Source organism: Diabrotica virgifera, chromosome 7, assembly GCF_917563875.1.
Source record: "Diabrotica virgifera virgifera chromosome 7, PGI_DIABVI_V3a".
Classification (NCBI taxonomy): Eukaryota; Metazoa; Arthropoda; class Insecta; order Coleoptera; family Chrysomelidae; genus Diabrotica; species Diabrotica virgifera.
Window position 1 is genome coordinate 24,908,615 of NC_065449.1, and position 12,202 is coordinate 24,920,816.

General features: G+C 32.7%; 1 protein-coding gene across 4 annotated transcripts in view; it reads right to left on the minus strand.

Annotated features, from left to right (window-relative positions):
- LOC114333082 (uncharacterized) overlaps positions 1–12,202 on the minus strand; it is a 94,149-nt gene that overhangs the window by 1,267 nt on the left and 80,680 nt on the right. For 3 of the 4 annotated variants that reach the window (XM_028282905.2, XM_028282908.2, XM_028282907.2), the window contains exons 2-3: positions 3,279–3,509; positions 1,737–2,062 (exon numbers count right to left, since the gene is read on the minus strand). In XM_028282905.2, the coding sequence (XP_028138706.2) occupies positions 1,737–2,062; positions 3,279–3,509 (557 nt within the window). Of the gene's footprint in view, positions 1–1,736; positions 2,063–3,278; positions 3,510–8,984; positions 9,038–12,202 lie in introns of those variants that run through there. The other variant, XM_050655510.1, reaches the window with a different exon arrangement.

Consider the following 12,202-nt stretch of genomic DNA (forward strand, 5'->3'; position numbering starts at 1 on the left):
TAACTCTACTTTGAATAACTATGTTCAAAACATGGCCAATTAACTGTGTGCATCCATGCAAAAGTTTTGCCCTATTTCGAATGATTAGCTTTGTTATGAAAACGCAGGACACAGGTTTTTGACATAGCTTTTGACAGCTTTTGAAGCAGGTTTTTGAAATGTTGTTTGCATTGAATTGAAACTGATGACTAAATATTTTTCGGTATTACTAAAAATATTACTACCATATGCCGAATAAATATTTGGTGACTACCAGTGTGATTGCATGCCTGGAAGGCCGATTGTTGATCAAATATTTACTATCAGACAAAAAATGCTTGAAAGGATTGGGAGTATAATCAAGACGTGCATCAGATATTTATAGATTCCAAACAGACTTATGATTTAATTAATCGTCCATCACTATATGGAATACAATTTTTAGCCCGGCTGTGATAAAATGGCCGAGCTGGGCGTACCCAAGAAACTAACTGCGGTAACGCAAAAGTATTTAAGTAACTCCTTTGCACAAGTTAGAATATGGAGAAAAATACCAAACGATTTCTCCGTAAATTCTGGACTGAGACAGGGAGATTCGTTGTACCCATTGTTGTTTAATATGTCATCCGAAAAATTTAACCAAAATTCAAACCAGACATAGCTGCTCGGGGAGAGGCCAGATGGGAGAAGGTCTGTAGTAAGGCCTGGAATAATGCAGTCAGAGAAGATTTGGAGAAAATGGGAGTGACACAATGGGAAATAGTGGCATAGGACCGACAAACATGGAAGGCAATAGTAAACGTGTCAAATACTCTCGAAGAGTTATAGCGACATGCGACATTGAACATGATGATGACTAAAATATTTTTGAGGTTAAATTTACAAAAAGGAACATGTTTTTTTTTATTACAATCAAGATTATCGTTTTCAAGACCAGCGGTAAAGGAATAGGTTTTTTTGCATTACAATCAAGATTATCATTTTCAAGATCAGCAGTTATCATCACGAATATGTAATGTTTTGAACGTAGGTATTCAAAGCAGAGTGAGCAAAAGATTTAAGCAAACAATTACATGATTCCCACAGCCTTAGCTCATTCCTCATTCTTCCACGATTTTTGAAAAAACTCACACTCTTTTTTAATGTAAAATTTGAAGTTTTCGATGTGGAATTGGAATTCGAAATTTGATAACCGAAATTACAAAATTCATGCTTAATCTTAATTGCCATTCATTATTTTCGTGCCAAAAAGCGGTTTCATGGCTATTGCTATCTATCACTCTCATGCACTGAGGCTGAAAAACATTTGAGTCGATTTCATTCACGCGAAAACTTTTAGAGAACTATTCATCAGCAAATATTTCTTGGGAATATTTTGTCCGAGATTTTTTGTAGGGATATTTTGGTAAAAAAATGTGGGGATTATTTGTACGGGACTTTTTGTGAGGACTTTTTGTCCGGGGAATATTTGTCCGGGAATTTTTGTCAGGGGATTTTTTACCCAGGGAAAATTTGTGGGCTTTTTTTGTCCGGGGATTATTTGTCCTAGCTTCAATTAATATTTAATTGTAGATATCAGAAAAAATTGATAGAATTACAAAAAATGAAGAGACTCGTAAAAAATTGGAGGGAGATGCGATAAAATAGAAGGAAGTCGGCAAAAAGAGTGCAGTGAGTGTAGGGGGTAGTGGATTTTCATGAATTGGCAAATGAACTGGCAAAATTACAAATTTTTGATGAAATACTTATTTACTAACCTGCAATATACCTCCATTGTAAAACACAATGCTCGCATGACTTCTTTGGCAATTTATACTTCATTTCGTACACCTTATTTCCTTCTTTTGGAAAGTATCTAACTCCTTTATGTTCAACGTTTTCCTGCGGCCGTACAAGAGTCAATATATTTTGATCCAGGCACTCTTGCGTTGGGGTCTTGTAGTTTGGACAAATGGCAAATTCAAAGTACCCCCAATGGTTCGCCGTGATTTCTACTCGAATGGTTATTTTACTACCTGGAGAATATTTTCGTACGATGACACCTTTTCCGTAGGTGCCTCCTAGTTCATGTGCTCGTGGTAGTCTACAAAATATTAAAATAAGATATCAAAGAAGGAATAAACACAAACTTAAAAAGATTACAATAAAATACGATAGAATACGAAAAAAATACAAAAAATATAAAAGACAGTATAATGATATAAGAAAATAAAAAAGGAACATAGAGGAATAATAATTGTGAAAATTTTTGCTGAGAAGATATTAATGGGGACTTAATATGGTTCACTGAAGGATCTAAAACTGTCCATGGTACTGGATCAAGAGTCTTTGGGCAAACATGCAATCATAATAAATCTTACAGCCTAGGTCGATATACAACTGTGATTCAGGATGAAGTTTTTGCTTTGGTGGCCTGCATTGATGAAATCATAGTTGGATACCTCAAAGCAAAGAGAATTAACAGTTACACTGATAGTCAAGTGGCTATTTTGGCAGTGAAGAACCCACTCACCAAATCAAAACTAGTGAGGAACTGCAAAGATATCCTTAAAAACCTGGTAAAAGATAATAAAGTCTCTTTAATATGGACGCCACAAAGCGGTGCATGGTAATGAACGTGAAGATCTGTTGGCAAAAACAAGACTCGAGAGAAACCTTTGTAGACTTACAAACCTTCTGTGGCATCACTAAAATGCTACGAAAAACGAATTTCAGAAGTGACTGATAAGGGATCATCAAAAGAAATAAGAAGTCACTCAAGGACAAATCCACATTTAAAAAATGAGCAAGAATATTGATAAAAAACTCTCGAACAATTTGATGAATCTCAATAAACGAGAGATCAAAATGATCACTAAAATAGTGACTGAACATAACCGTTGAAAAATCACCTATATAAACTAGGTCATCAGGTGATTGAACCATGCTTCATAAAGTTCCAAATGGAAGAAGAGACTGACACACACACCACACACCCACATCCTATAGGATTGAAATGGGGTAAGTGATGTGAGGCACTGGTCAACTGAGGTTTGAACCAGAAGAGATCCCAAGAATATCAATAAGAAAACTGTTGGTCTTCATTGAGGCTACAAGACTTTTACAATTAAAGGGAAGAAACAAGGTATAGTACAAAGACTAACGAATCTTGCCTGATTTAAGGAGTAGGAGAAGAAAATAGAAGAACAAAGGAAAACAGAAATAATAGCAGTGAAATAAGCTTTTAGTACTAAAGCAGTATTTGGACCAATGAAGTATAAGTTATGGTATATTCAAATTATTCCAAAATTTGAACTTACTTGGCATCCCATGGATCACCACATACTCCACATTTCCCTTCATTCTTCACCCATTGTCGAGTAAATCCCCCGCAGAATAACTCATGGTCGTTGTAGTTGTGGGGAGTATCAAAACCATATCTCCAAGCTGAAGCTCTGCTGGGAGGTTCTATCAATCTTCCATGGCCATTTGTCGAGGAAAACAGTGTATAGAAGAGTAGAAGTGGAAGAACGAACACACCGATGCTCATTCTAAAACAAATACAGAATATATAATTTGCTGCAATAATACAAATTTGAAGAAGTATCAAATATCAAGAGTAAAGTTGAACATTTAAACTGTTGCAAATTGTACTAAAATTATTTGAATTATACCTTAAGAGCTTAGGCTCAAAATTCCGTGCCAAAGCTTTTTAAATTCATTCATTTTTTTTTCGAATCCTAAGAAAACTAATAAGTATTTTCAAAAAATTTAAATGCAGTGAAAGGTTACTTTATTACCGAGGGCTGACAGTCCCTGAAACCTTCTATAATGTTAATTTTAATAAGTTACAGGGGTGAAAAGAAAAACAGAAAACTGAGTGTCATTTTTAATTTCAAATATGTCATTCAAAATAAACTTTTTGTTTATTCTAAAGGACTTTCTGCCCTCGGTGATAATGTAAGCTTTCATTCTGAGTTTAAATTTTTCAAAAATATTTATTAGTTTTCTCAGGATTTGAAAAAATGAAGAGTGCATTTAAAAAGCATTGGGCCGAAATTTTGCTCCCACGCTCTTAAACTTATCAAATATTGATACTTATTGCCATAACATATGGGAACTGTCTCATTGAACTGAACTTTGGAACAAAAAAATTTATTGTCTAGTTCAGGGGTCACCAATTAGCGGACCGCGGTCCGCATGCGGACCGTGAGCTAGTTTTGTGCGGACCGTCAATAAATTCAGAATATACCTAGTGTTTGGCAATTTTGAAAATGTTTGGCCATTAAATTGTGTACTATGTTTGGCTCAACTTATGTGTGCGAAGCCGCTTTATCAAGAATGAACTTTATTAAAAATCGGTAGAGATCTCACTTAACAGATGAATATCTCAACTCCCTAATGAGACTCACTAGTTGCACTAAATTCACTCCAAAGACAGGTTGTACATAAAAAATGTCATTTTTCTCTCTGATAATTTAATTTTTTAAAAAGTTCCCTTATTGTTATTACTAATCATTAATTTTGAAATTAAGTAAACTGTAATATAAAATTGTCATGTGCATTTTTTATATTCATTTCCTCTCTACTATATTTTAAGTAGGAGTACTTTTCAGATGTGCATTTAATTAAAATAATTTTCAGTAGTAATAACCCAAGGACATTGATAATTGTTCGAAAAAATTTTATAACAGATTTCGAAAGCTTGTTGCTTGGAAACAGACCGACGCCGTAGGCGGAGGGCTGTTGCCTGTAAGCAACAAGCTTGAGAAAGTTGTTAAAAAATTTTTGAGCATTTATCAATGTTCGAGGGTTATTCGGATAGAAAATTTTTTGCTGGTTATGAAAAAAAAATACAGAGCAGAAACAATTTATTTAAATGTGCAATTAACAAATGAACAATTAGAAAAATTTAATGAAGATCCAGACATGTTAGTTTCTATAATTGATGAAGATGTATTTCCACTACGCATGCTGTTAATAATTTTATTATGATGTTCTTCGTCAATGTTCAAGTACGGTTTTTGAAATGTCAAAATCGAAATGAAACGAAATGTAGGTATCCATAGCTACATGATTGAGTGAAAACAGCCCATGGGATCTGTTTTCAGTATAATGTTGGTTTTATTGGTTGTATTCAATCAGATGACCACAAATTAATTGATTTCATTGGATTTCTAATTGAGCAAAAAAATTTCAGATTTAATAAGTTTGCAACAAACACTTTGCATTGACACGAATGTAGAAAAGATAACATGTTAATTAGCATTTTGTCCTATGATTATTTATTTTAAATTCCTCAGTTTCCTTTCTACAAATTTGAAGATGTCTTAAAACTTCATTAGCATTCAAAATAGAAATCCCTACCTTTTAAAATATTCTCAGTAACAATTTACAATACTGCTGTTTTCAAAATATACTGATAATAACATCAAAACAATGAATTTATATTTTATTTATTGTACCAGGAAAACTTACAGGAAAATATACAGTAACCAAAAAACAATCAAATATTATTAGTTTTCCTTTCCATATTAGTCCATGTGTGAGGCCACTTTCGTATGAAAAATGTTTCTGACTCGATTTCTTTGCGGATTCCTGTTCAAAAATGTCCCTTTTAAACAAATCAGAAGGGTGAAACATTTTTTTAAGCAAATTCAAAATTACTTTTTTGCCTCGAAAAATGTATTTTTAGGTTTCTTGGGTAATTGTAAACAAAAAAGGTCTCTTGTCATATTTCCGAAAAGTTGATTGTTTTCGATTTATAAGCGATTTAAAATCTGAAAAATGCGAAATTATGCATTTGCGATGCTTGAAAACTCTAACGTTTTAATAAAGTGACAGATATTTTTTGTTTAAGATGACCCAAAAATGATAAAAACATTTTTTCGGGGACAAGAAAGGTGATGTTTTGAATTTGTTAAAAAAAAATGTTAAACAATTTCTGCCCAAAAATTTCGCCCGGCACCCTTCTGATTTGTTTATAGGGGATATTTTTAACAAGAATCCGCAAAGAAGCCGAATCAGAACAGGCAGCATAAATCCGGACCCCGGAAGTGTCATAGGTTTTCGAAGCTGACCCCCATGAAAGCTAATTGGTGACCCCTGGTCTAGTTAATCCACCTTGTTTAAACATGTTTAAGCTGCAGACTGCACAATAATGTTAAGTAATATTAAATATTTAATAATAATAAAAATAAAATGATGAAATATGTATTATTTCAATAAGAGATTTTAAGCATTGATCAAGTCTTTAGAACCGCTGCAGAGAGAATAAAATTGGCCATAATGATCGCCAATGGCCAATGACTCTAAAGAATGAGTCACATAAAGAAGAAGCATTGATTTCGATTAACCCTTAAAAGACTATGGTTGCCATAGGGCAACCATTGTAAGCAGTGATCTAAATAATTTTTTCAGTAGGTTTCTCTATTAAAAAACAGAAGGCGCATGCTGTTCTGAATAGTAAAATAAGTATATTTTAACGTAGTACTGAAAGTTCAGTCTCAAGTTAGTGTTTGTTTGTTTAACATCGTTGTGTATTTATCCGATTTTTGTTGGTGCAAGAAAATGGACATCAGATTTGTGTAAGTAACTTTTTAATACCTAATATAAATTATTTTTTGTTTAGTATACGATTTTATGTATAAGAATATACTAGATTTTAAAAATGTTGCATTAGTTTGCCTTTTTCTTTTAGTGTGTAATTATTTTACGGCGGGAAAAACTGAAATTGCCATAAGGCAACCAGAGTCTCTTTCAGTACCTATTATTGAATGTTTTTATTTTATTTTAGAAGAGGCTTTGCTCTTGAAGAGGCGTTACAAATGGCGAACGTCCGCGGACGATTTAGATGTGGAGGGAATCTACATTGAACCACCAGACACACATGAATTGACCGATGAAGATTCTGCTGATGAGGATAATGTATGGCACCATTATGGTGGTATGATAGATAATTTACCAGCAAGCCAATTATGAGCTCCAGCCGAGTTTCAGGTTCGCAATTTGAACGAAAAGGATTTTGCAATGGAGAAAATAGACGCTACCAAGGTATATTTTGTATTTTTACGAAAAATATAGGTGATAAAGTTTTATTTATTTTAGGTAAACTGGGACAAAGAGGGAGATTTGGAACCAACTGCTAGGCCATTTCCAGCATCCAGCGCGAAGGATACAGTAACTGCACGCCCTTTGAACTTTTGGAAAAAAATTTTGATGACGAATTAATCGAACTATTGGTTACAGAATCTACGAGGTATGCACATTTTAAAAATCTAGCAGATCCGCAAATACGATCAACGACATGAAATGTTTTATAATAATTTTTATCATAACTGGATATAACGAATTACCTGGCAAAAATACTACTGGGACATGGAATATGACATGATGTTAGGTATGATAATCTTAGCCATTTTCTGGTATCTACTCCGGAAAATAAAAAAAAGAAATGTGCAAATAAAAGGTGCAAGTCTATAATGAGAACGATGTGCTCTAAATGTAACGTTGGCTTATGCCTAACGTGCAATGTGCAATTTCACACTAAATAATTTATAGTTTTTATTGTTATTCATAGTTTTTATTGTTATTCATAGTTATAGTAATTTTTTATGTTTATTATAATATAGGTAGTAGGAAGGACTACGGTTGCCATATGGCAATCTTTTTTTTTATAAAAAATACTTAAATTGTTTATTTTTTTTTATTATAATTTTAATATTTGTTCAAAATAAAACATAAATCACGAACTTTTTTTCAGTTTTTTTATAAAAACAAAAGTCCGTTCTTTAAGGGTTAAGTACATAATGTAATCTCTTGTCCAAGAAGTTAAATTGAGAACAACGAGGAGTTAAAATTGATGGCAGATTTTTAAGTCATCTACGATTTGCCGACGACATAATACTAATAAGCTAAGAGATGACTAGAAGAATCCGAATGACTTGGGCAGCTACTGCTGCAGTAGGAAGACTTAGCGTTGTGTTGAAAAATAAAAAGATACCAATAAATCAAAAGAAAAGGATATTCAACAATTATATTCTACTAGTTATGACCTACAGTCGGAAAAATGAAAGAATACCCATGAAAGATCACATCAATCATTTATTATGTATTTGCTGTCTTTTTCTTTAAATAACAAACGTTTGTTATAGAAAAAGACAGCAAATACAAAATAAGTGATTGATGTGATCGTTCATGGGTATTCTTTCATTTTTCCGACTGTATATAATGCAGACCGTGACACTTACAGAGGTATCAGCCAATAGTCAGCTTTGCCCCAAAGAAGTGCCAAAAAGAAGAGAAGACTCTTGTTCTATGTGTAGCATTTAACCTTTAACTACACGCGCTGGCGTACTTTGTACGCCAGATATAAGAATTCTACTGGAAATATATTTAAAAATTTAATTTTTGACCTTGCTTATTTTTCTAACCTATCACTGGAATGTGCTTTACAATTTGGTATTAGTTTCGTTATAATCGGCGTTCTGGAAAGATCGTAATTTACATTTTATTATTTGTTGTTTCCGGTGGTGGACAATATACCCCAGTACCCCAGGATTATATTACTATAAGTCGTAATATAAGTACATATTTTAATTGTTTTTTAGTCATTATGACAAAAAATAGATTTTTCTTTGTAAACAATACTTTTTCTCCTGTAAAAAATCACATTTAAAAAAATTTTTTATTAGTAATTTTATTTATCATGAAATCCAGTTATTCCATGATTCCAGTTATAAATCCCAATTGGCTTACTGAAAAGGAACTCCAAGTATTCACTGTCGCCGAATAAGGTTTATAACAAACAACTAAGTGTATTTTTTCAAAAAAAATTAAACAAATCCGCTGTTTTTAAGTGTATTTTCTTGTGGCGTACAAAGTGTAGTTATGTATGATGCGCGGGTAGTTAAAGGTTAAGGAAGAAGGTGAATCTTATCTATAAAAATCTTTAAAAAAAATTGAAGATCTTAAATAATGCGATTGTTATATTTAGAAATAACCAGCTTGCGAATCAATGCCATTACCTTCAGAATTAACAAGAACCAACATCGAGGTCACTAACTAGACTAAACTAAAAGTTTCCAATCCAATGAATTAATTTATAACAAAAAAGTAAATAAAAACGGAAACTGTTGACAAAATAATATGTTTTAAGAGCTAAATTGATTTAATTATTTAACGGTTTCTCTCTGGTTTAAACATAAAACCTGTTTTAATATCTTTTATCCGACACCGAAGAAAAAGCCAACCAAGAAGTCGTACTATCGTGTACCACAAACCTAAAATAACAGTTTATCGAAGTACTTCAGACTACAGGTTTGGACTTGGTTAGAAAGATGAAAAAATACTTTTTAGTGGAAGTGTTGTAATGTAAATGACTATTTCCATAATTGAAAACATATGTAGAAGAAGCAATAGTCTTTTTATTTAAAGAACGATCTTGACCACGAGGTCGAAATATGTGCTCATATACAGGGTGTCCAGAAACTCTACCGACAAACGAAGACAGGAGATTCCTCAAATAATTTTATGACAATTTAACCCAATTCAACTAGTCCGAAAATGCTTCCTAAGGGAGCTAGAGCTTTTTGAAGATGGTGCCATGTAATTAGTTTTTCTTAAATACCTCCAGAACGCTTCTATTTAGAAAAACGAAAATTGGTATATTTATTTACTTTCCTGAAATGAATCGATTCCATCCATTGCGAATTTCTAGTACCGGTCATAGGCGTACGTTTTGGGTAGGACAACGGTTATTTTATTGCATAACTTTTTTGTCTTCAACTTTTAAGCATTTTTGATACTGGATTATTAAATTGTGAGGTATTCTAGTACTAAAAGGTACTCTTACTTTAAGTCGATTGGATACACCGTTTTCTAGAAAAATCTATTTGAAACTTTTTAGTTTTGGGAATTTGAAAAAAAAAGTTAAAAAAAATTTAAAAAAAAAACCGATGAATTTTACCAACTTAAAGCAAGAGTAACTTTTAGTACTCGAATATCTCATAATTGAATAATCTCGTGTCAAAAATACTTAAATATTAAAGACAATAAAGGTATGCTATAAAATAACTGTTGACCTACCCAAAACGGACGCCTATGACCGGTACTAGAAATTCGCCATTAATGAAATCGATTAATCTCTGGAATATAAATAAATGTACCAGTTTTCATCTTTCTAAATAGTTTTTTTTTATTTTTTTTTTAATTCAAGGAACGAAAAATTTTCAAATCGATTTTTCTAGAAAACGGTGTGTCCTATCGGCTTAAACTAAGAGTACCTTTTAGTACTAGAATAACTCACAATTAAATAATTCAGAGTAAAAAATGCTTAAAAATTAAAGACAAAAAAGTTAGGCGATAAAATAACCGTTGCCCTACCCAAAACGGACGCCTATGACCTGTACTAGAAAATAGCAATGGATGGAATCGATTCATTTCTGGAAAGTAAATGTGTATACCAATTTTCGTTTTTCTAAATAGAAGCCTTCTGTAGGTATTTAAGAAAAACTAATTACATGACGCCATCTTCAAAGAGCTCTAGCTCCCTTAGGAAGCATTTTCGGACTAGGTGAATTGGGTTAAATTATCTTAAAATTATCTGAGGAATTTCCTGTCTTCGTTTGTCGGTAGAGTTTCTGGACACCCTGTATAATCTAGATCTGCTTTTCAAAGGATGAAAAAATTATTAGTAAACTTTACCTTATCAATGGATATTGGATACCAATTTAAAAAACGTTTATTTATTCCGCATTGCTATACGGAGTGGAAACATGGACTCTCGGGATTACAAGTATGAGGCGTATAGAAGCCTTTGAGATGTTGTTTTTTCGATGGATGTAAAGATCTCTTGGACAGAGCACATGCCCCACAACGAGGTGCTGAGAAAAATGGGAACCGAGAGAGAACTCCTAAATATTGTAAAAAACAGAAAAATGAGTTATCTAGGACATCTTTACAGAGGATAAAAAATACAACTTTCGATGACTCATAATGGAAGGGAAAGTGGAAGGAAAAAGAGGTCCAGGAAGAAAAAAATGGTCCTGGCTGAAGAATGTGAGAGAATGGACAGGCATAGAGACACATTCGATACTAAGAACAGGTCAAGATAGAGAGCAATTTGCTGTAGTTATAGCGAAGCTTCAGTAATCGAGAAGGCACCTTAAGAAGAATTTAAAAATAGAATATATTGAGCAATAGTAGAATATACATAAGCTCTATTTTTGTATAAAGCGGTCACAAATATAGTACCTTCTCTTCTATAATACCTGTAACTTTTCTTTTTCAAATTTCCTCGTTTCTAATTCTACCTCTCAGGAAGACATTGAGCATGAGTGCTCATTCTATAGTTATTTATGTTGTTTGGAGTTTTAAAGTTTGGAGTCATGGATTCAAAACTAGAGGCTCTGGTGGAATACAAATATTGTACCCTTTGTTTTAAGGTATGTGGGTTGCTACTTATTTTTATTGTTTGGTATAAGCCCATCTTACCGAATACCATTTTAGACTTACAAGTCTTGCAGTAGCTCTTTGTGTAATGCCATGTGTATTAAGATAATTTTGTCTACACCCTAAGTGCTACTCTGGTCCAGACAACATATTCGCAGAAAGTGAATGTTGCTGTTGTTAATGACTTCCGTTGTTCGACCTAAGAGTTAAATACCACGTCATGATTCATTACACTGATTTTAAAATTGTTGAATCCAGTATGCATGCAAATTGATGATTAATACAGCGATACAAATAGAAAAAAATCGAACGGAAATAAACGAGACAAAGTACGAAATAGGTAATTATAATAGAGTAGAAAAATGCCATTAATATTATCTATAATATGTATAAGTTGCAAAAATAGTGAAAATTGTGCAAGCAACTTTTTAATTACTCTCGTACACCTGCAACACTTGTCGCACGACCTAACATGAAAACAGCTATAAACAATAATCTTTACTATAACGGAAACTCTATAAACGACCAAAGGAAGGAGAAATTGTTACCCAATATAAAGCACTACATTACATGTTTACATGAAATAGTAAATGCACGAATTAAACATTGATAAAGAAGTATTTTTATAACAATAAAATATATAAGGAACAAAAAACAAAAATAAAACACTAGAAAACGTAAACACTCGGAAAGAAATTATTATAATGATGGAAGACCTTATTGAAAGAACTGGAAGAAAGAAGAGTACCAAAATAGTACGCCCATATGGAGGAAATGTCTTAAATGAAAATGG